The following is a 25,639-nucleotide window of genomic DNA, read 5'->3' as shown; positions in this document are numbered from 1 at the left end:
CACATTGGCCATCCTGTATTTGGGTGAAGTGCATGATGCAATATATGTAAAAACAAGGTTGGGCAAAGATTGTGAAAGATTAAGCTAAGACTGTCTGGCAAATTTAAATGGCGATTGGCCAATCTGCTGGTTAATAAATATTGACACATGTAGGAAAAGTAAGCCCAAGTGTATAAATATGAGATCAGCAGCACAATCAGAACGGACTCTTACCAGAACTTCGCTATGGCTTTTATTGCCTACTTTTTGGCTAGAGCCGATGTGTTAGTATACTTTTCAATTTTCATTGCATTATTCATCTATTGGATACATGGAATTAAGAAGAGCACAGCAAAGATGCCCCCTGGACCGATGCCTCTGCCGGTCATTGGAAACCTCAACCTGGTGGACCTGAATAGGCCCTACGAATCTCTGATGAAGGTAAGATACTGGACTTACTGTATAGTCAAGGAGGGTGGGGGCAAAGAAATTGAGGGTGGTTGGTGAATGAGACCGGTATGAATAGGTTCAAGGTGAGCATTAAAGGTCTGGAGGTCTTGTCATTTACTGCATTATACACAAACCACTGATGCGAATGGACACTGTGTAATGCTACATTTCTTTTGTGGTGGCGAGGGAGAAAGATTGAATACTTACTGTCATAGTTTCCCTAGAATAATAGCTGGCTACTGGAGCTGGACACTTTGTGATCAAATTATTGTCGAGGCACCATCTAATTAAATAGGGATTGTTCAAAGTCAAGAAACCCTTGAAGTCGCGTAGACTTGTCATGTTGCTGGGGCTGTGTTAATTTACTCATTTAGTGCCCTATTACTTTAATGAAACCATGGGAGAAGAAAAAATGGATTAATAAAAATACCATAGCATTTAATATATGGCCAAACGTAACTTCAATAATATTTCCAAGAGCGTTGATCATTATACCTGTATATGTAAACTATGGCCAATATTATAGGGTTGGTTCTCCCTCCTGGTGCTATAACAATTTCCAGTATTTTGAGGAGTTTTCTATCAAATATTACAATTATTGTAGAAATTTTTGTCCATTGAGGCATTAGTAAAGTTGGGCATTGCTTTTGGGTTCTTTGACTTTCCCCACGATTAACAGTTGATCACCATGGATGAAGAAAAGCCAAATCTACATTGGCCAATTGATGGCTGCACCAGATTGTTCTGAGTGGACATTCTCTTTAATAATTTTCAGAGTCGAGATCTGAGTTTTGTTGAGATCTGTCACCACGCTTTACATTTTTACCAGTTTTACCAGTTTTGCTTCATATGCAGAGTCATGGTCTTGTAGTGACTGAATATTAAATATCTTATACCATTGGGTTGAAGTGAGACAATTAACCATAGGAAATTGATTTTCTAATGAAATTACTGTATATCACTTCCTACGGGGGTTAAAATATACAGCAGAGGGCCCCTATTAAACCTATTCAAAAATTCCTCTAGTAATGGCAGATCTTTTAGTTCAGCTTAATGCCATGAAAAAGTGTAGTCTTCCATTTCATTACAGGATATGTAAGTACATTTTAATGGTTAACATTTGAGAAAGGCATGGACATATGAAATCATCAAAGAGTAACTAAAATTATAATGCATTTTTTACATTTGAAGGCACTTTTCATGCAGAGAAGTAAGCAGAGCACACCGAATAGACTGCGGATACACGGGAAAGTCATAGTCACTCTATTGTATCCATACACTATTCTTTGTATTCTCATGGGCAGGAGCTGTGCAGTCCTGCCTCCCATGTTCACCCTTCTCCAGCTACATGGACTCAACAACAACTGTGGCTTGTTGGAAATGTACCTTAATTGGCCCCGTGTGAGTGACATTGTGGTTTAGGACACAATTTTTTTGTCCTTTGCAGAAATAATATTCAAATATATGTTTATATAACTATAAAATACAATATTTTACAGCTTTCTGAGAAGTATGGCGAAATATTTACTGTACATTTTGGACCCAAGAAAAAGGTGATACTTGCTGGATATAAGATTGTAAAAGAAGCACTTGTTACACGAGCTGATGATTTTGGAGAACGGGCGATTGAACCAATCTTCGAGGTTTTCTCTCATGGATTAGGTATTTAAAGAACTTTAATATTGTGCATTCCATGAATCAAAAATCCACAACAGTGACCTGTTAGGGGAGCAGAATACTATAAAGTACAGTAACTATTAGAGATAAGTGAACCCTTTCAAGCTTAGTTTTGATTCGCTGAACATTTAGATGTTCGTAGAACATGTTCGACAAATGTACCCGAACAACATTAGATTCAATGGGAGGCAAAACCAACACCTTAAGGGGTGACAAAAAGCTTCCCAAACGGCTAAAGTTAGGAGCAGAAACCATGAAAAGGAGCATGAATTGACCCACAGTAGAAATTTGACAATGGCACAGCAGCAGCAGCCGTGGGTCATGCATGAGGTATCAGGGTCTGGCCCAGCATTTACAGCTTGGAATTGAAGTTTCAATGAGCATCTGGTGGTTAAGGGAGCAATGTAAGTCTTCTTAGCTGTGAGACCTGATTCCTCATGCAACACCGACAATTTTTTTTTATATATATATTCCAGCCACACTCAGCTGGCACAAACATCAGTTTCATACAGAAATATTGGTAGAAAAATGTAAGTAAAGTAACACAGGTAATTGACAGAAAGTAAGTGCAGGCCTGCCTGTCTGGGAGCCCTACTTACACAGGTAACCCACCAGATGGAGACCCAACTTCGAGTCTCCATATTTCAAAAAATAATTGTCACACATCACTAAAATGGCATCAATTTCCGCAGAGTAGTGTAGAGCAGCGGGGTTGGTGCAGTGCGATAGACAGTCTGGGACCACAGAAAGTTCAACATAAACAGTGTCTTTATTTTCAGACTCCCATACAGGAGTGATATCCTCTGGATCGCAGCCGGGTTTCCTCAAATACATTCTGTGTTCAAAACCCGTTGCCATGGACAATGGCACTGCCATGCCTCTTGGGTGCGTCAGCCGCCTTGAAGTCCCTGGCTCTTCGTTAGCTTCACACAGACTTGGGTTGTACTGAGCCTCCTGCTCTGCAGCTTGCAAACTACAAACTGACACACCCAAGGCCAAACTAACAGGTTTTAAATGGAATCTTGCCCAAAGAGCCACTTCCGAAATCCGGAGTGGAGAGAGGGATTCACCCCACTACCAAACCTGCAAATCCCTCTAAAAAAAAAAGCCCTTGACTGGTTTTCCAAAAAATCTGACTGGGTCAACTACTTGGACCCAATCCACTCTTTCTTTTATTTTGCCTTGTGATTCACAGGTGTTCTGCTGTGAAACACAAGGCACTCCAGTGGGTTTAATAACATTCCTTCTGCATCCTGGGGGACACATATCAAACCTCGTATATGATCCCCCTTACTGCCTCACAGTAGAAACAGTATAATAGGTCTCTGACACACCTTACATCACAGGCAACCCACCAGATGGAGACCCGACTTGGAGACCCTTCATTTCAAAAAATAACTGTCATGCACCACTGAAGTGGCATCAATTTCCACAGAGGAGAAACAATATAATAGGACTCTGACAGACCTTACACCACAGGCAACCCACCAGATAGAGACCCAACTTCGAGTCTCCACATTTCAACAAATAATTGTCACACACCACTAAAGTGGCATCAATTTCCACAGAGGAGAAACAATATAATAGGACTCTGACAGACCTTACACCACAGGCAACCCACCAGATAGAGACCCAACTTCGAGTCTCCACATTTCAACAAATAATTGTCACACACCACTAAAGTGGCATCAATTTCCACAAAAGTAGAAACAGTATAAAAAGCCTCTGACACACCTTCTACTACAGGAAACCCACCAAATAGAGACCCAACTTGGAGTCTCCACATTTCAAAAAATAATTGTCACACACCACTAAAGTGGCACAAATTTCCACAGAGTAGAAACAGTATAATAGGCCTCTGACACACCTTCTACTACAGGTAACCAACCAGATGGAGACCCAACTTCGAATCTCCACATTTCAAATAATAATTGTCACACACCGCTAAAGTGGCATCAATTTCCACAGAGTAGAAACAATATAACAGGCCTCTGACACACCATCTCCTACAGGCAACCGACCAAATTAAGACCCAACTTGGAGTCTCAACATTTCAAAAAATAACTGTCATGCACCACTAAAGTGGCATCAATTTCTACAGAGTAGAAATAGTATGATAGGCCTCTGACACACTTTCCACTACAGGCAATCCACCAGATGGAGACCCGAGTTGGAGTCTCCACATTTCAAAAATAATTGTCACATACCACTAAAGTGGAATTATTTTCTACAGAGTAGAAACAGTATAAAAGGCCTCTGACACACCTTCTACTACAGGCAAGCCCCAAAATAGAGACCCAACTTGGAGCCTCCACATTTCAAAAAATAATTGTCATGCACCACTAGTGGCATCAATTTCTACAGCGTAGAAACAGTATAATAGGCCTCTGACACACCTACCACCACAGACAACCCAACAGAAGGAAGCACAACTTGGAGTCTCTACATCTCATAAAATTGTTTGCATAAGCAACAGTATCAACAACAGGCACAGAAGACACTACAAAGAAGGCACAGACTGCAATAACGCGATATCAATGCATGACAATAAAACGACACCATCCCTTAGTCTTCCCAGTCTGCGACTGGGGTGCAAAAGTCATTGGAGATCCATGACTTGTTCGTTTTGATGAACGTTAGGTGTCCTACACTTTTATGAGACAGCTGGATGCACTTCTCCATCAGGACACCACAAGCAGCGTTGAAGAGACGTTCTGACAGAACACTGGCTGCCTGGTATGACAAAACCTCCAAGGTGTGACAGGCAAGCTTAGGCCATTCTTCCATTTTTGAAGACCAAAATGCAAAAGGTCCCAACCCCCCTTGATGGAATTGATATTGAGCTCCAGATACTCCTGTACCATCCTCTCCAGTCATTCACAATGTGTCAGACTTGTACTCTGTTCTGCTGGTGCATGGGCTGGTCTAAAAAAATGCATGAAATGACTCACAGAAATTGCTTATACAACTTACACTGCTGCTGCTACCAATGTTTTTGTGATGACGTCATGATGTTGCCAGGGTGAATGGTTTAGAACTGGGATAAACACAGTGTGCCATACTGGTGTATTGGGGAAAACCACTCTTAGTAAACCTAAGATGGCCCTAACCATCTTAGTAGCAATTTCAAAACTGTGTAGAAGGGTGCAGAGGTACTTCATCTGTGCCCACTCCACAAGCGTGATTTGCACCACATCCGGACTGCATTGGCCCAGACTATGCAAAAGGACATACTGCCGCAGGGCTCTTTGCTGCTGCCACAGTCACTGCAACATGTGGAATTCTATCGTGTCGGAAAATCGTAAATCAAATGGTTAACCAGTATGCCGAAAGACCTCTGTAGCAATGCAAGTCGATGACCTGTGGGGTGCCATCGTTGGAAGTGAAAATGCAGTGACCTTGCTTTCTGTAACATTGCATCCAGGCAGGGATAGTGGCAGAGAAATTGCTGTACCACCAGGATGATGACGTGAGCCATGCAAGGCACATGTGTGAAGTTGACCGGGTGTAGGGAAGCCACCAATTTGCACCATTATTGCACACAGCCTTCCCTCACTCCAGGTTCAGTGGACACAGCATTGCTCTAACTTAGAATGGATAGGTGTCCATACCTCTTGAGCTGTGTGACTGCGATCCCCAAGGCATATTAAGTTAAACACTGACTGAATGCAGTGAGTCATGGCTGCACTGTACAGAGATGAAGGATATTCTATCTATACTGTTGGATTGTGTGTTTTATTAAGGGAGAGGTTAAGGGCACAGATGGAGGCCCTAGAGGAGGTGGAGGAGCCAGAAGCAGTGGAAGAAGTGTTAGATACAGAGGTTTGTCCCGCAAGCATTGGGGATTCAAACACTTCCCCCACAGCCACCAGAGTCACCCAGTGCCCAGTCAGTGAGATGTAGCATCCCTGCCCATGTTTGCTTGCCCAGGTATCAGTAGTGAAATGCACCCTGGCAATCTGGCCTTCTCATTTGCCCCGAAAGACAGTTTTATCACATATGATTTGGATTAACTAATTGGCAGTCTAGGCTGCACCTGAATATTAGAGCTAATGATTTTTAAGTGGAAATCTGGCCTTATGATGTTCCACTGAAACACAGTTATATCACAAACAATTTGGAACAGCTAATTGGCCCTCTAGGCTGCACCCCATTATTAGGCCTAACGATTTTTAAGTGGAAATCTGACCAACTGATTTGCCACTGAAACACAGTTTTATCAAAAACGATTTGGATTAACTAATTGGCCCTCCAGGCTGCACCCTAATATTAGGCCTAACAATTTTTAAGTGGAAATCTGGCCTTCTGATTTGCCACTGAAAGACAGTTTTATCACAAACGATTTAGCAAATGGGGCCTCCAGAGTCCGCCACACAGTTTTCCCACAATCTACTTTGATGCTGGAAGATTGATTTCACACTGGACAGGATCCTATCTAGTGAACTGACAAGTTCACTTTCAGCAGAAGCACTAGCGCAGGAGCGACCTCTCTGCACTGTGACACTGAGACAATGGTGCCAGCAGAACAAAATGTCTGATTTTTATTTTCCCAGGGACATGTGATTTTGGCAGCCAATTACAGAAGACCTTGCGTCATGATGTTGAGGATGGTTTCTGAGCCCTGATTGGCTGCCAGAATCAACACACATTAAGTTAAGAAAGAAAAAAAGGAGCGCGCTGCTCCTCTAACCTCTCCACACACCCCCATCAAACACGTCCCACCATCCCCCGCTCATCATAGAGCACCACTATCCTAGCCAAAGTAATAACAAAAGCATTAGTGGAAACGCGATGATTTACCCATTTGTGACCACATTTTGCCGACTTTGAGTAAAAATGCTCATGACCGTGAATACGAATCCGAGTGTGCTGCTTTTGTGCTGAATTTAAGATTGGCGAACGTTTTCCGAACAAGTTTGCTCATCTCTACTAACTATAGCTGATTCTGATAATTGAAGATTCACTGAAAACATAAACAAATGTAATTTATGGACAAATGTTATGAATTGAAGAAGACGTTTAACACCTACGCTAATTCTTAGAAGTTGTGCAAAGACTGCAGAAAGTTGTAGTGGTTATTGACTATACTTCTCCATTGTTCTTACTCCGACTTCATCATCGTCATCATTCTACTTCCTTTATATCCTTTTATTTATTTTGCAAATTTTTTATTGAATTTTGCACAAAATAATAAATGTTGAAATGAATCTGCTGATATTTATTGAACAAATCCAGGGAAACAAAAGCCTAAACTTTTTTCAGTCAAGGATGAAAATGAACAAGGAAAACACAAAAGAAAAATGGGAGGGGATGGATGTGATAAGCTCATTCCTACAAAGTATTCAGCAGTCCTCTTTTTTGCTTTAATCTACATTAACCTTCATCTTCTTCTACTTCTATACATCATTCATCTTCTGTTTCCTTCTTCTCATCATCTACATTATTCTTCCTTCACCTTTTTCATCTCCAGTTTTCTCATTATCATCTTCATTCTATTTTTCTTCCTTCTTCGCTTCTTCATCCTCATCCATCAACTTCTAAATAATCCACTCATTGAATTCTTTAGGTTACAATCCTGTTTTCTATTTAGTAAGACTAATTCATTCTTTTTCCTATATAACTATGTTTTAGGCATAACATTTTCCAATGGAGAAACATGGAAATCCACGAGGAGGTTCACAATATCAACACTTCGAGACTTTGGAATGGGGAAGAAAAGTGTGGAAGCCAGAATTCAAGATGAATTAATGTCCCTTATAGAAAGTGTTAAATCTCAGAATGGTAAGATATATATTTCCCATACATCTCATAACTTTTATACAATTTAGTTTCTTGTCTATCTCTCTCTTCAATCCCGTCTACAGAATCCAAATTGTCAATCCGCACCGCAGTTAAAGTACTATGCTACTCCTAGGAGTTTTACAAACGCCCTTTCACATATAGCGGATGCTTCCATTACGTATTTAAGGATTTGCCACAAATTGTCAAGTTTTTACTGGAAATTTGCATCACATTTTTCTGCACATGGAAAACATCTCCAGCTTCTAAACGTATCATTAGGATTTCAATTGTCATTCTGGCTGTAAGTTTAAAATTGTATAAGGTTGATTCAGTGATCTTCTGTCATCTACTGAACATTGTTTTAATTTTGTGGTTGCAAATGTCTTTTCATGTTGAGTCACTATTTAGTTTTACAATTTTTTATTCATTTATATTTTAACCCTATTTTTTTATTCTTCTAGGCAAACCATTCAATACTCACATGCTGATAAACAGTGCAGTTTCCAATGTAATCAGCTCTATTATCTTTGGGAAAAGGTTTGATTACGATGACCCAACATTTAAAAAATTAATCAGCTTGATAGATGAAAATGCCAAACTGGTCGGTACACCCAAAGTGTTGGTAAGAAAACAGTCAGATTTTATGTCTTAACGTTTTAGTGAATTCTTAGAATAGTTTGAGGATCACCTTTAGGACTAATGGTGTCACGATTCTTTTGTTGGGTATTCCGGGACAAGGGGCTCCTTCCCTGTCCCTAATGCTAGGGGTACCCTAGCTTACCCTATTCCCCATATTACTTCTGAAGGTGAAGACGCCGGGGCCACATACCTTGCCTTAGCTCCTGAATCAGCTCTCAGTCTGTACCCTTCCCTCATCCAGGGAAGAGAGGAGTAGTAGTGTACCGGTAAACACCAACCAAACTAACAAGGTCTTCCAACTAGTATTCTGTTTCCCCTTTCTCAAATTTTGTGGGTTACTCTACCGGAGCAGAACAGTCCTTCTCAGATGCTCACCAAATACAGTCATGACTAGGGTTGAGCGAAACGGGTCGGCAATTTTCAGAAGTCGCCGACTTTTGGCAAAGTCGGGTTTCATGAAACCCGACCCCTGTGTGGGGTCGGCCATGAGGTCGGCGATCTTCTGAATCTGGAATCGGAATTCCGATACCGATTCCCGATATGTTTAAGATATCGGGAATTGGTATCGGAATTCAGATTTAAGTGTAAAATAAAGAATTAAAATAAAAAATATCGCTATACTTACACTCTGACGGGCCCTGGTACTAACTGGGAACCTTCCTTCCTTAGAATCAGCCTTCCAAGACCTGCGGTGACGTCACGGTGACGTCGCGGCTTGTGATTGGTCGCACGGCCCCCATGTGACCGCTCGCGTGACCAATCACAAGCCGCGACGTCACCGTGACATCACCGCAGGTCTTGGAAGGCTGATTCTAAGGAAGGAAGGTTCCTGGTTAGTACCAGGGCCCGTCAGAGTGTAAGTATAGCGATATTTTTTATTTTAATTCTTTATTTTACACTTAAATATGGATCCCAGGGCCTGAAGGAGAGTTTCCGCTCCTTCAGACCCTGGGAACCATTGGAAACCCAATGCACTGCATTGGGTTTCGAGTTTCGGCCGACCCCGACCCCGACTTTTTTATAGGATCGGCCGATTTCACTCAACCCGACTTTTGAAAAAGTCAGGTTTCGTGAAACCCGACCCGATCCTATAAAAGTAAAGGTCGCTCAACCCTAGTCATGACCAAAAGTGTTAGCACCCTTGTAATTGCTCCAGAAAATGAAGTATTTCTGCAGAAAATATTTCAATTACACATGTTTTGTTATACACATGTTTATTTCCTGTGTGAAAAAAGACAGAGGCAAATTGGACATCATTTTACACAAACCCCCCAAAATGTGCAAGGCAAAATTGTTGGCACCTTTACATTATTCAAACATACTGACTAAATTGCTATTAAGCTACAGTCAGTCAAATTAGTGTTTCTTATTTTTTTTATTAAAAGATACAACTTTATTTAAACACATGTAAAATACATATACAAATAGATAAAAATAGTGCCTCTAACCAAAAACAAATCTGTTACAAGGGGCCAGCTGAAGTGTATACAATCAAAAAATTCAAGTATAACGCCGACAGGATATATAAATACTCATTTAATTAATTGCTCAAAAAAGATATGGAATACTAGCTGAGGAAACATTTTTTTTCCAAAATCATACCACCATCATAGCTGCTCCTACTGGGATGCTAGCTAGGGGAATTTCCAAAGTCATACTGATATCATAAATACCTACACATATTCAAAGAATTGTAATGGAATTCCCTATTGCATGGAAACAAGCTATCCTTTTAAAGTGCAAAGTGCATACAAATTTTTAAATTTCCATATCTAATATTCCATAGCAAAATATGCGTCTCAAAAATACATGTGGTATAGGCAAAAAACACTAGTAACCATAGCCGCTAAGAGCTACAATATCACAGAACCCCGCACTATTAACCATAATGTGTGCGTCATGCGGTTTTAGAAATAATAAAGAGTTACGATCCCTCATAAACACATATTACCTGACTGAATGTGTCTCTTCCAAAAGTGTGATGCCGCGTGGCATGCTGTGCCTCCGAGATCCCCGGCCCCCAGGAGGAAGCTAACGCAAAACGCGCATCGGGGATCTCGGAGGCCAATTTATGCGCTAAACGCTCTCATTTTTTCATATTTCTAGTGCAGTAATGCAATTCAATTTTCATGTTTCATGTTTGCATGTTTTAGCGCCGCAGTGTGCTGCCTTATTTATTTGACTGTATACGAGTTGGTGACTCTAGGTTCAGCACCTGTTCACACTTATTCTATGTTTGAAAGTGACGGTCAGTTTTTTAAAATTTGTATATAAAAACCTGGTCATATGTATAGTACCTGTATGAGCAGGATTCAGAAAGGAAAAGTCCAATGTGGACACAGCATAGAAAGGCGTTTATGTGCACGGCTCACAAGGAAGGGTGGGAACCTTCCTAGTCTTGTAGAAACAAGAAAACAATTGGTTAAAACAAACACATGAGCCAAGCACACAGTGAACAGGCCTGTAGGGTCACCGTTCACACCACTAAGAAACTGAAACACAAAAAAAGACACAGTAAAACCAAAAAACACTGTGTTGCAGAAAATGTCAGTAAGCAGGAAGTGCTAGTAAAAAGATGGAAAAACACAGGGTATTTGGTTAATACGTTTTTTGCAAAAACTGTATATTAAGCCGCTCTACCAAACGTCAAGGTATACCCGTATTAGAGCAGTCCTAGCTAATGTATGTAATCCCTATCTGATATGTTTAAAAACCTGGTCATATGTATAGTACCTTTATGAGCAGGATTCAGGAAGGAAAAGTCCAATGTGGACACGTAGCATAGAACGACTTTTATGTGCACGGCTCACAAGGAAGGGTGGGAACCCACCTAGTCTTGTAGAAACAAGAAAACAATTGGTTAAAGCAAACACATGAGCCAAGCACACAGTGAACAGGCCTTTAGGGTCACCATTCACACCACTGAAACCCAAAAAAAGACACAGTAAAACAAAAAAAACATTCTGTTGCAGAAAAAGTAGCCCATATACATTATAAAAGTGATACTGCAATTACACATAGAGGTTGCAGTATCACCTATATAATGTATAAAGACTGTTGTATATACATTATGTAGGTGATACTGCTACTGCTGTATATACAATATATACAGTAGGTGATACTGCAACTGATGTATATATACTGTATTATGTAGGTGCTACTGCGACAGCTGTGTATAATCGCAGTATCACCTACGTAATATATACAGCAGAAGCAGTTTATTATATATATTGTATATACAGCAATCTATATACTTTATACAGGTAAAACTGAGACTGATGTATATACAGTGGGGAAAATAAGTATTTGATACACTGCTGATTTTGCAAGTTTTCCCACCTACAAAGAAAGCAATGGTCTGTAATTTTGATCATAGGTACACTTCAATGGGAGAGACAGAATCTAAAAATTAAAACCAGAAAATCACATTGTATGATCGGTACATAATTAATCATCATTTTATTACATAAAATAAGTATTTGATACACTAGAAAAACAGAACTTAATATTTGGTACAGAAACCTGTGTTTGCAATTATAGAGGTCAGATGTTTCCTGTAGTTCTTGACCAAGTTTGCACACACTGCAGCCTGGATTTTGACCCACTCTTCTATACAGATCTTCTCCAGATCTTTCAGGTTTCGGGACTGTAGCTGGACAACATTAAGTTTCAGTTCTCTCCTAAGATTTTCTATTGGGTTCAGGTCTGGATACTGGTTGGGCCACTCCAGGCCCACTCCAGGGCCTGGCAATGCTTCTTACGGAGCTACTCCTTAGTTGCCCTAGCTGTGTGTTTTGGGTCATTGTCATGCTGGTGGACCCAGCCTCGACCCATCTTCAGTGCCAAAAAGTCGCGATACATCCATCCTCCCTTCATTTTGGTGCAATCGTTTTGTCCCCTTTGCATAAAAGCACTCCCAAAGTATGATGTTTCCCCCACCATGCTGCACAGTTGAGAATGTGTTCTTGGCGTTGTACTCATCCTTCTTCTTCCTCCAACAAGACGAGTGGAGTTAATACCACAAAGTTATTTTTTGGTCTCATCTGACCACATGACCTTCTCCCATGTCTCAAACGGATCATCCAGATGGTCATTGGCGAACTTCAAACAAGTAAGGCACGTCTTTATTGTTCAACCATCACAACCCCTTTGGATACCAGACCAATGTCCTTCCCCATAACCTCCCTCTCCAACATCACTGAAGTGAAGCTTAATCTTCTCCTCTCCAATTCACAACTCACCACTTGTGCACTCGACCCTATCCCATCCTATCTCCTCCCCAACCTCACCACTACATTTATCCCATCCCTAACCCATCTCTTCGACCTATCAATAAATTCTGGTACATTCCCTTCTGCTTTCAAACATGCCACAATCACGCCTATCCTTATAAAGCCATCCCTCAACCCAACCGATATGTCCAGCTATTGTCCCATATCACTACTCCCATTAACTTCCAAACTCCTGGAGCAGCATGTCCATGCTGAACTTTCTTCTCACCTCTCATCTAACTTGCTGTTTGACAATCTACAATCTGGTTTCCATCCCTATCACTCCACTGATTCTGCCCTGACCAAAATTACTAAATACTTAATTACTGCCAAAGCTAACAGACAATTCTCCATACTCCTCCTTCTAGACCTGTCCTCTGCCTTTGACACAGTTGACCACTGCCTCCTACTACAGATCCTCTTTTCCTTTGACATTAAAGACCTCCCCTATCTTGGATCTCCTCATACCTTTCCAACCGCACATTCCACGTCTCCCACTCCCACACTATCTCTTCATCCTGCCCACTCTCTGTTGAAGTCCTTCAAGGCTCTGTCCTAGGACCCCTACTCTTCTCAATCTATTTCCTTGGCCTGGGACAACTCAGAAAGTCCCATGGTTTCCGGTACCACCTATATACTGGTCTATCAGCCATATCCTTCTTCTTCTCCTCTTGCTTCCTCAAACTCAAAGTGTACAAATCTGAACTCATCATATTTCCTCCAGCTCACAGATCTTCCTTGCCTGATCTATCCACTGCCTCGGAGTAACCCATGACTCTGCCTTGTCTTCAAAATGCACATCCAAGCTCTTTGCACCTCCTGTCACCTCCAGAATCCATCCTTTCCTCAACCCTTAATCTACTAAAATGCTTGTACATGCCTTAATCATTTCCCGCCTTGACTACTGCAACATCCTCTTCTGTGGGCTCCATGCTAATATTCTCGCATATCTCCAGTACATCCTTAACTCTGCTGCCTGACTAATTAATCTCACTCCTTGCTACTCCTCCACTTCTCACCTCTGTAAATCTCTTCACTAGCTCCCAATTCCTCAGCGTATCCAGTTCAAATTACTAATACTGACCTACAAAGCCACCCATAACCTGTCTCCTCCATATATCTCTGAACTAATCTCCCGATATCTTCCCTCACGTAATCTCCGGTCCTTCCAAGACCTTCTTCTCTCCTCCACACTTATTCGTTCCTTACCCTATTGCCTCCAAGACTTCTCCCGAATATCCCCCATTCTCTGGAAATCTGTGCCCCAACACCTCCGATTATCAACCACATTCGGCCCTTTCAGGCGCAACTTGAAAACCCATGACCCTATGGCCTCCTCCCTGTCAGGACTCTGAACTTTTTTTTACCTTTTGTGCATTACTGCCCTTTTCCAAGATGGTGTCTTTGGTCTCATGTGCACTGTGTCTCCCTGCTATAAAACTCCACCCCAGCCTTCAGTCTGTGCTAGAGTATTATGCCTTGCATCCACCTCCTGACCTCTGATTACTCCCTGGCTATATACCTGCTCCTGTGAACCTGTGTGGTGATCCTGCTACTCTGCTCTGAGTTCCTGCTGCATACACCAGTTCCAGTAATCCTCCTTCATCTGCTGCTCGTGTTTACTTCCATCTGCATTTGCTGGACATGTAAGCTGTTTCTGCTCTGCAAGAACCTGCGACTATTAACCAGGCCTCCCTGGTTGAGATAAGATATGATTTGAACTGCCTTATAAGCTTATCTATCTGTGCCTGGACTAAGACAAGGATTTATTCGTGTCAAGTATCCTCAAGAAAAACTGTGCTTCATAGACTTTCTGCTTGATTGCATTTTCCTCTGAAGTTTCCTATAGACTGCTAAGCTGCGTTTAATATTTGCACCAAGTGTTGTGGACTTGAGTTTCTCTCTGCACCTGTTTTAATCACCGTGTGATAATATAGACTTTACTTCTTATAAAACTGTGTCCTGTAGTTGTCTTGTTCCACGCAAAGAGTTTCCTGAGTTATCCCCTATAATTATTACAGGATACTGTAGCCATAAAAAAAAGGAGACTGCTGGAACAATGACTGCAGAAAGAAGATTAGAGCTGGTGTTTTCCATAATTAGATCACTGCAGAAAGATGTGGAAGGTCTGCAAAAGAAGTTTGGAAGCTTTGATCACAATCAACAAGTGTTTGGACAAACTTTGCAGGACTTAAGCAACCGCATGGCAGCCCAGGAAAACAAACTTGCTGGCATAGAGTCCCAGTATGGATGGGCTTTTCAGGACATAAGCACGCAAATAGCTGCACAAGTGACTACCCTCTCGGCAACCGCCACCAGCTAGCCCACCTAAGTTGCCCCCATTCAGATTTAATGGTGATAGCGACAAATTTCATGGCTTTGTGAATCAATGTATGCTATATTTTGATGTGCATGCTGACCATTTTCCTACTCATAGATCCAAAGTATTGTGTGTAATAATGCTACTGACCTCACGAGAGTTTGCCTGGGCGAATCCGATGATTGAGTCTCGTGACCCACGGTTAAATAAGTTGGATGATTTCTTGGCCGCTATGGCATTAATGTTTGATGACCCTAATCGCCGTGCAACTGCTGAATCTGCTTTGTTGTCTTTACGCCAGGCTAAACGTTCTGTTATTGAGTATGCCACTGAATTCAGGAGATTAGTGGTAGATACTAATTGGGACAGTTATGCACAACTGCCTATTTTTAAAAGGGGCTGTCTAGTATTATAAAAGATGAACTAGCTCACTCTGAGTCACCACAAGAGCTAGAGACATTTATACAGCATTGCGTGTGCATAGACATTCACCTTACTGAGCGTAGGCAGCAAAAATTTGCTGCATATAACCGTATTTCTAACTTTTCCCTTCCTTCCAAAGAGCCTGCAGGTAAAACCTCTCGGGAGGTGGAGGAGGTGCCCATGCAAATTGATTCCATGCAGAGGCGCGAGATCAATGAGCGCCGGGAGCATCGCCTTCATGAAAGTCTATGTTTCTACTGCGGCCACTCTGACCACTTCTTGATCGATTGTCCTAAGTGTCCTAGACGGCCTAACAAGGTGCTAGCACCAGTAGGGGAGTATGACAACTGTGATGATGAATCTGACATCTCTGAATATAGCCTGCCTTTAAATGCTGTATTCCATTCACTTACTATGACTTCACCCCACAAGGAGCTGAAGGAGAAGAACTCTCACTGTTCTCTCCCTATTAAGATCCTGTGTTCAGGACAGTGGATTTCCTGTGCAGCTATGATTGACTCTGGTGCAGGTGGCAATTTCATGGATATCGCATTTGCCAAGGAACATGGTATTGAAATTCAGCAAAGAGCCTCTCCAATTACCATGGAAACAGTGGATGGGTCACCTTTAATCTCTGGGCCTGTGGATCAGGAGACCGTACCCCTTGAAATTTTGTTGGAGCCTATCATCAGGAGCAACTTTCTCTCTTGCTAATTTCTTCTCCTCATTTTCCTGTGATTTTAGGCATTCCTTGGTTGCGTTCTCTGAACCCAATTATCAACTGGGAGACCAAGGAGATTATCTTTCCAACAAGGAGCAACTCAGTGTTAACAGAGGCTGTCCCTGAGTCCACGGCTACGGAACCACATGTACAGGTATTTTCTTTACCTCCAGCATATAAAGAGTTCTCTGACATCTGTGACAAGAAGAATGCAGATCAGCTACCTCTACACAGGCATTATGACTGTCCCATTGAGCTGCTTCCTGGGGCAGCTTTTCCTTTTGGTAATGTATACCCTTTGGCAGCACCTGAGCTTCAAGCCTTAAAGGAGTATATTGATGAAAATCTGGCCAAAGGCTTCATACATCCTTCTTCCTCACCAGCAGGGGCACCTATATTTTTTGTAAAAAAGAAGGATGGGACCCTGAGACCGTGTGTTGACTATCGGGAACTCAATAAGGTAACCGTACGAAACCGTTACCCTTTGCCTCTGATTCCCGAATTACTGGAAAGAGTCCGCCATGCTAAGGTGTTCTCTAAACTGGATCTTCATGGGGCTTATAATTTGGTGCGTATTTGTCTAGGGGATAAGTGGAAGACAGCATTCCGATGCCGGTATGGACAATTTGAATATCTCATGATGCCCTTTGGGCTTTGTAATGCCCCTGCAATGTTTCAACACCTTTCTAATGACATTTTCAGAGATTTGTTGGACCAGTTTGTGGTGATCTATTTGGACGATATCCTAATCTTTTCTGACTCTCTACAGGAACTTGAAGAACATGTCAAAGCTGTTTTAAGACGTCTGAAAGAGAACCATCTGTATATCAAGCCGGAGAAATGCGAGTTCCATCGTTCTGAGATACAGTTCTTAGGTTATATCATCTCTCCCCAGGGGCTGAACATGGAATCTGGTAAGATTCAGGCTATCCTTGACTGGCCAGTACCCAAGAACGTTAAGGAGGTCCAACGTTTTATTGGTTTTGCAAATTTCTACAGACGCTTCATTCGAAATTTTTCTGATATTGTCCGTCCCATTACTTCCTTGACAAGGAAGGAAAAGCCCTTTAAGTGGTCATCACAGGTTCAAGAAGCTTTTGATCGGCTTAAGGTCTGTTTAACATCAGCACCGCTGTTGATACACCTAGATCCAACACTTTCATTCATTGTGGAGGTGGACGCTTCTGATAATGCTTTGGGGGCTATTCTCTCCCAAAGAACTGGAGAGAAGGGTCTACTACATCCTTGTGCTTTCTTTTCCCGTAGACTAACCTCAGCAGAGAAGAATTACGACGTGGGAGACAAGGAATTGCTGGCTATTATTGCGGTTTTCAAAGAATGGAAGCATCATCTGCAAGGAGCTGCACAACAGATCATAGTGCTAACTGACCATCGCAATTTAGAGTTCCTTAGATCCGCTAGATGTCTTTCTCCTCGTCAGGCTCGTTGGAACTTATTTTTAAATCAATTTAACTTTGCTATCTCGTAGCGTCAAGGTTCTCGTAATGGGAAGGCTGATGCTTTATCCTGAATCCATGCTGCGGATTCCGTACCTGGAGCCCCGTCCAAGACCATTCTATCTGATGCCAATTTCATCGGAGTTATCCACGATCAGGACTTGTGGAAGGAGTGTAGGGAGGCCTATGACGGTGATGTATTTTTGGCCAACCCACCTGTGGATATTAATCTTGTCTTTAAGGGTGGCATGTGGTTCAGAGATCGACGTATCTTCGTCCCTGAGGTCATCCATCTGCAGATCCTCAAGTTGGTACATGACTCCAAGTTGGCTGGTCACAGGGGGGTACAGAAGACACAAGAGTTCCTGAGCCGATTCTTCTGGTGGCCAACTTGCCTGAAGGATACTAAGGACTATGTTCTCTCTTGCGTGGTATGTGCCCGTTACAAGACTCCTCATGTGGCACCTACGGGTCTTCTACAACCATTACCTGTTCCGTCCCGCCCTTGGGGGGCTATATCAATGGACTTTATTGTGGAGCTGCCTACATCGGGGGGCATGAATACAATCATGGTGGTAGTTGATCGCCTGACTAAAGCTGCTCATTTTGTTCCATGCACCAGCCTCCCCTCAACTAAAGATACAGTGAACTTGGTTATACAGAATGTGTCAGTTGCATGGGGTTCCAGATGAGATCATCTCTGACCGTGGAGTACAGTTCACTTCAAGATTCTGGAAGGGGTTTTGCTCTGCACTCAATATTAATGTCTTTCTCTCTTCCGCTTACCATCCCCAGACAAATGGTCAGACTGAACGGACCAACCAGACGCTGGAACAATATCTAAGATGCTATGTCAGCCATCTCCAGGATGATTGGTTGGAGTTGCTGCCGTTAGCCGAATTTTCATATAATAATTCTCAGAACGACTCCACTAAATTTACACCTTTCTTTGCCAATCTGGGTTATCATCCGTGTATTTTACCTAGGTCTCCAATTAATTCTCCGGTTCAGGCAGTGGAGGAAAGGCTGACTGTGATGAAACAAAATCTGGAGGTTCTGAAGGAATCCCTGACCACAGCTCAAGAACGTTATAAGAGATCGTCTGATAGATTCTGTAAACCTGCACCCATGTTCAAGGTAGGAGATTCCGTGTGGTTAGCAACTAAGAATCTGAAGTTAAACGTTCCTTCACAAAAACTTGGACAGAAATTCATTGGCCCTTTCAAGATCAACGGTATTGTGAGCTCTGTGGCCTGCCGGCTGAAGCTGCCTAGGACTATGAAGGTACACCCAGTTTTTCATGTATCTTTACTAAAGCCTGTATCGCCTAATACCTTCCAGGGACGTGTTGTGCCACCTCCGCAGCCTGTGGTGATTGATGGGCAAGAACAATTTGTGGTGGAGGAAATTATTGATTCCAGGATTCGCAGGAATCGGCTCCAATATCTGATAACATGGCAGGGATATCCCCCTGAGGAAGACTCTTGGGAACCTGTGGAAAACATCAATGCCCAACAGAAGATTTCTCGTTTTCATCAGAGATTCCCTGAGAAACCAGGTCCAGGATCGTCCTGAGGCCGCTTCTAAGGAGGGAGTAATGTCAGGACTCTGAACATTTTTTACCTTTTGTGCATTACTGACCTTTTCCAAGATGGTGTCTTTGGTCTCATGTGCACTGTGTCTTCCTGCTATAAAACTCCACCCCAGCCTTCAGTCTGTACTAGAGTATTCTGCCTTGCATCCACCTCCTGACCTCTGATTACTCCCTGGCTATATACCTGCTCCTGTGAACCTGTGTGGTGATCCTGCTACTTTGCTCTGAGTTCCTGCTGCATACACCAGTTCCAGTAATCCTCCTTCATCTGCTGCTCGTGTTTACTTCCATCTGCATTTGCTGGACATGTAAGCTGTTTCTGCTCTGCAAGAACTTGAGAATATTAACCAGGCTTCCCTGGTTGAGCTAAGATATGATTTGAACTGCCTTATAAGCATATCTATCTGTGTTTGGACTAAGACAAGGATTTATTCGTGTCAAGTATCCTCAAGAATAACTGTGCTTCATAGACTTTCTGCTTGATTGCATTTTCCTCTGAAGTTTCCTATAGACTGCTAAGCTGTGTTTAATATTTACACCAAGTGTTGTGGACTTGAGTTTCTCTCTGCACCTGTTTGAATCATTGTGTGATAATATAGACTTTACCACTTATAAAACTGTGTCCGGTAGTTGTCTTGTTCCACGCAAAGAGTCTCCTGAGTTATCCCCTATAATTATTACACTCACCACTAGCGGAGCTACCGCCTCACCAACAGCAGAGCTGCTGCAAACCCCAACCTACTGTATCCTTCCCCACCATCCTGTAGAATGTAAGCCCACAAGGGCAGGTTCCTCTACCCTCTGTATCAGTCTGTCATTGTTTGATTGTTTACTGTAAGTGATATCTGTATTTTGTACAACCCCTTCTCGTGTACAGCACCATTGAATCAATGGTGCTATATAAATAAATAATAATAATAAAACGGGCCTGGACATATGCTGGCGTGAAGATGGGGACCTTGCGTGCCCAACAGTATTTTAATCCATGATGGCATAGTGTGTTAAGAAAGTCTAGAGACATAAAATAAACCATGCAAATCTACAAGGAGAATGTACCAACTTAGGCCCATCTACACGTGTTTTGCATGCATGTTCTGTGTTTTTTGTTTGTTTGTTTTTACAGATAAAACACTTATCTATTATAGTCTATCGAAAGGGTGGGCAATTAATTTTCCTGAGGGGTCACATGAGAGACCATGACTGTTGTGCAGCACTGAACCAATAGGCTAAAATTAATTCTGCTCAATATTAATATTAACATATTAATTATAATTATTCTATATTAATATTAATTGCATGACTTAATATTAGGCAGAAATAAGTTCGCTCAAATCCCCTATATATCATATGAGCCCACACACAGTCCCTTACATACCAAGTAAGCTCACACGCAGCACTATATACCGTAAGAGCCCACACACAGCTCTATATATACCGTAAGAGCCCCCACTTAGTCTCCTATATACAGTATGTGCCCCTACATAGCCTCATATATACAGAATGTGCCCGATGTAGCCTCACATGTACAGTTTATGCCCCACGTAGCCTCTGATATGCAACATGTGCCTCACATAGCCTCTGATATACAGAATATACCTCATATAGCCCCCTATGTGCAACATGAGCCCCCACATAGCATCTTATACACAGCATGTGCCTCACATTGCCTCTTATATACAGCATGTGTCCCACATAGTCCCCTTATGTAGAGTATGAGCCCCACATTGCCTCTTATATACAGCAAGAGCCTCACATAGCCCCTTATATATAGTATGAGCCCCACATGGCCTCTAATATACAGCATGAAATCCACATAACCTTTTATACAGCATGAGCCCCCTAAATACATTATGAGTCCCACACAGCCCCCAATATACATGCAAATATCCCATACACATGGGAAAAAAAGCAATAACACAACCTCACTTTGCTCTGTTCCCCCGGCACTCTACCTCTGCTCTCTGTCTCTCTGCAGTGCACAGCTGATGCAAGGAAATGACGTCATCGCAACTGTTGGCTCACATGCTGATTGGTGGACGATGGAGCCAGTGACCCCTACTCCACCAATTTATTTATCACTGTCTGCATCTTTAGGATGCGGAGAGCAGTGACAGTGAGCGGTGGATGGGGGAGGGAACGGTGTGGCCAGGTCTTTGCCCAGGTCTGGACTATGGTCTTTTTCACATGTCATGTCCAATTTGCCTCTGTGTGCTTCATGACTAAGTTCCCACTGGCCATTTTTTGCTGCATTTTTTTCTGCAGCAAAACCTGAGTGCTTGGCAGGAAAGAATCTGAGGCAAAAGCACAGGTTTTGCTGCATTTTTTGCGGTGGTTTTGGTGCGTTTTTCCGTGTATTTTTTTCATTCAATTCAATGGGTGCAAAACGCTGAAAGAAGTGACATGCTTTATGTCAAAAAACCATGCAAATCACAAAATACCGATGACAAAAAAACAATGTGTGCACGTGATTTCTGAAATCTCAGGTTTTGCTGGTACTGTGAAAAACAGCTGAAAATTAGCATAAAAAAAGCATTAAAAAATGCAGCAAAAATGCCCAGTGTGAACTTAGCCTTATGCTAGTAGAGACTTAGGAAACATCAATCATTATTTTTCTCATGAGAAAAATGAGTGACACGCATGAATGGTAAAAAAAAAGTGGCGCCCCTCAGGGTCCAGTCACCACAGAGGTACTGCACCTCAGCCAGAGGTGTGGTACTTCGCTCTCGGGTAAGGGGGGCACTACTCAGGACCCACACATTAGCATCCAACACTAGACCTCTATGGGACTGGAGGGAACTAGGTAGAGGGTGTGGGTGGAGGAAGTAGAGAGGGGTTGTCATGGAAACAGGAGGGAGGAGTCAGGAAGACTCTGGAAAGGCAGTGAGTGGGAAGGAGTGGAGCAGAGAAGACATGAGAGAGAGTTGGAGCTGGGGACTTGAGCAGTGAGGAGCTCGTCCCAGCACCAGAGAACAGAAAGAGAGAACAATGAAGATAGAGAGAAGCTCCTGACAGAAAGAAGAGAGAGGAGTACTAGGGGCACGGGTAGTGAGGAATCCACCTGTGGGGTCCGTATCTACGCCGACTGTAGTTGGGTGGAGGGACGTGGTCACTGTGGGGGAACTGGCTCCCAGACTAGTGTAGAACTATAAGGCTTAGCTAGCCAGCCAGAGGCTGTGGTATCTGTATGTTCCATAGCCACAACCACACACATTCGCTGAAAAGGTAGCCACCTAGGATCAAGGGGACCTGAAGGAAGTCACCCGACAAGATCCGAGGCTGCTGGCTTGGGATACTGTGTGTGAAGGCGCAGGGCAGGAGAGGCGGGAGCCATTTCAGCGAGATGGCCAGGGAAGGCACATAAGAAGGAGGTTCTGGCAAAGTGGACCCCAAATTACCTGAGAGCTGGCTGGACCACAGACCCAGAGGACACAGCACCCGGCTGGGACTTTGTTTAAGAACTGTGAGTAAAAGTGTGGAAACTGCACTCTGCTGTGTCCTCTGAATTATTACTGCATCACCTGCCCTGCATCACAATATCCATCATTAACTTTTACTCTTTAACTGCCCTGGGGCCTAGCTCTACCAGTGGAGAGCTGAAACACCTCAGCTGTGTCACCATCTGCCCCAGTGGACCTGAACCGCAGCGTCGGCCATTTCCCTATTGCCGAGTACCATGGGTGGCGTCACAAACTAACTCCCTATAGACTTTATTTTCCCTTCATTTCATTCCCATTTTTATTGGATGCCCAGGGCCACGGACCGGGTCACTGCTGCCATGACCACCCCCTTAAGAACATCAGATCCTGTTCCGAGTACCCCACGGCCCTGGCGGGAGCTCCAAAAACATCCACACAGACCAATAACAAATAAAAATCAGATCCACTACACTGAAGACAATTGTGTTGAACAAAATTAAAAACTGAATTGGGCCCAATTCATAAATTATCCTTGGCTGGATTCTAATCTAGGTTCCTAGGGATGAATGGTGGAGTGCTAACCACTGATTGGCCGAGCTGCTCCCAATTTAAACGTTTATTGAACAGGTCTGTACTTTTTGTTGCACGAACATCTAAAGAGGAATTGTTGATTTCCACAGCTGTATAATTATTATCCCTTCCTCGGATCACTCCTTGGCCTACATAAGAAAATACAGCAGAACATACAAGATCTGAGGAGTTTTATTTCACAATGTTCGATGAATCGACAATTGGATTTAGATGCAAATGATGTCACCGGATATATCGATGCATATCTTCTGAAGCAGGAACAGGTGCGTTACTTTCTTATATGGTGCATATTACTAATACTGGGAGCATCTGAGCCTTGTACTATCCAGTTGGTCAATGCTCAAAATATTATATTACAGCAACAACACAATAATATTCATTCTAAGACTTATGCAGAGAGCAGGAGCACTGATCTCTGGGGCACTGCAAGGGTTGTTCAAGATGAGGAGCCACAGACCAAACTACAATATTTTTAAGACTATAGGATGGACCTTAGGCTGGGATCACACTTGCGAGTGTGATGCGAGAAACTTGCGTGTTGTGAACTCTGTTTTCAGGCTCCCTCTTGTGGTCACAGGTGGTATTGTGTGATTTTTGTTTTGGGCTCCCCCTGGTGGCTTTGTTTGTTATTCTGCGGGTCTGTGGCTGGATCAGCTGCCTCGTTATTCACTTGGGAGTTTCCTATTTAGCTCTGTTTCACTTCCACTTGTTGCCGGCTGTCAATGTATTCAGTGCTATTCTGATTACTCCTGATTATCTTCGGTTTCAGTCTCTTCAGGAGAAGCTAAGTTCTGTTTAATTATTTTTTGCTCATCAGTCTGCAATATGATTTCTGTGTATGATGAGTTTAGTCCAGCTTGCTAATATGTGATTTCTTGCTGCTGGTTAGCTCTGGGGTACAGAGTTGCTTCCCCCGCACCGTTAGTTGGTGCGGGGGCTCGAGCAATCTCTGCGTGGATATTTTGAATAGGGTTTTTAATTGACCGCACAGTTCCCTTTCTATTTTCTGCTATCTAGTGTTAGCGGGCCTCATTTGCTAAATCTAATTTCATCTCTGCGTTTGTGCTTTCCCCTTAACTCACCGTTAATATTTGTGGGGGGCTATTCTATATCTTTGGGGTCATTTCACTGAGGCAAGTGAGGACTTTCGTTCCCTCTAGGAATAGTCAGTTTCTTAGGCCGTGAAGAGACGTCTAGGATTTTCAGGTAACGTTCCACGGCTACCTATAGTTGTGTGTGGATAGGATCAGGTTGCGGTCAATTCAGTTACCACTTCCCCAGAGTTTGTAGTCTGTTTAGTTACTTAGCTAGTCCTCTTGCGATCCTTGCCACTAGGATCATAACACTTGCGTGAGTCTTTCGCATCAATACCCGGCACTGGCGCCGGCACTCAGGTCCGGTATAAATACATGCAGCCGCAGACTCCAGTCCCGAGTGCCGGCGGCAATGCCGGGTATTGATGCGAGAGACTCGCACAAGTTTGTCCAATTGTCCAATTGCAATTTAGGCAACTAGATTAATGAGACCATTCCTTCGAAAATCTACTATTTCAGGTAAAAAAAAGTTAAACAAAAGGTAAGGTGCCTATCGTATAAAAAACAGATTGGTTGCAATTGTCTTGGAACCAGCTGCTTATATTGATTACCATGGGGATTATTATGTGTTTTCAGGAATCATCAAAAGCTGAGACATATTTTAATGAAAAAAATCTACATACTTGCGTCCGGGATGTTTTCAGTGCTGGAACTGAAACTACAGCTGCAACGCTCCAATGGGGAATTTTACTGATGATGAAGTATCCAGAGATTCAAAGTAATTCTTACTGCCTTTTTTACAGTTACATAAGACTGTAAATGAACAATTACAGTTTCTAAACACTAGGCAACCCCCTCTTTCACAAGGCTACCACTTTTTTTCAGACCAGATTTTCTACTACATATTTAAAGTTCTGTACAGTAGGTGTATCTATAAATTATCAATTAGTTTGAGGTCATATGAGTGCACTTATTTTACATTAATTGAATGTTTTATAGTTGCTAAGTTTCTAGGAAAATTGGCATAGAAACATTCTGGAAGCATGATGCTGCCACCCACCCTACACAGTAGGGAAATGTGATTTTTGGCAGAGTGAGGCGTTTAGCTTTCACTATTATTTATTTGGAAAAACTGTGGCAGACGAGGAGGTGCAGAAGGTAAAGATTCAGTACGTGCAAAATCCCTCAGTGTCATACAATAAAAAATATTACTCTATTACTGACCCTCCTAACTGTCATGCATGTGGGGGTGCGCATAATTGGTACACCCAATGTGCCATGGGGCC

At 42.6% G+C, this 25,639-nt stretch overlaps 1 protein-coding gene across 1 annotated transcript in view; it reads left to right on the top strand.

The window, feature by feature from the left end:
* Positions 1-207: 207 nt before the first annotated feature.
* The window catches only part of LOC143784901 (cytochrome P450 2K4-like), a 53,956-nt gene continuing 28,524 nt past the window's right edge, over positions 208-25,639 (top strand). Inside the window, exons 1-6 of the mRNA XM_077273526.1 lie at positions 208-420; positions 1,929-2,091; positions 7,738-7,887; positions 8,349-8,509; positions 23,409-23,582; positions 24,990-25,131. Of these exons, the coding sequence (XP_077129641.1) occupies positions 226-420; positions 1,929-2,091; positions 7,738-7,887; positions 8,349-8,509; positions 23,409-23,582; positions 24,990-25,131 (985 nt within the window). The 5' untranslated portion in view covers positions 208-225. The remainder of the gene's footprint in view (positions 421-1,928; positions 2,092-7,737; positions 7,888-8,348; positions 8,510-23,408; positions 23,583-24,989; positions 25,132-25,639) is intronic.

This window comes from Ranitomeya variabilis, chromosome 7 (assembly GCF_051348905.1).
Source record: "Ranitomeya variabilis isolate aRanVar5 chromosome 7, aRanVar5.hap1, whole genome shotgun sequence".
Taxonomy (NCBI): Eukaryota; Metazoa; Chordata; class Amphibia; order Anura; family Dendrobatidae; genus Ranitomeya; species Ranitomeya variabilis.
Note: the sequence above shows the minus strand (reverse complement) of the source record. Positions and strands in the feature narration are given on the sequence as shown.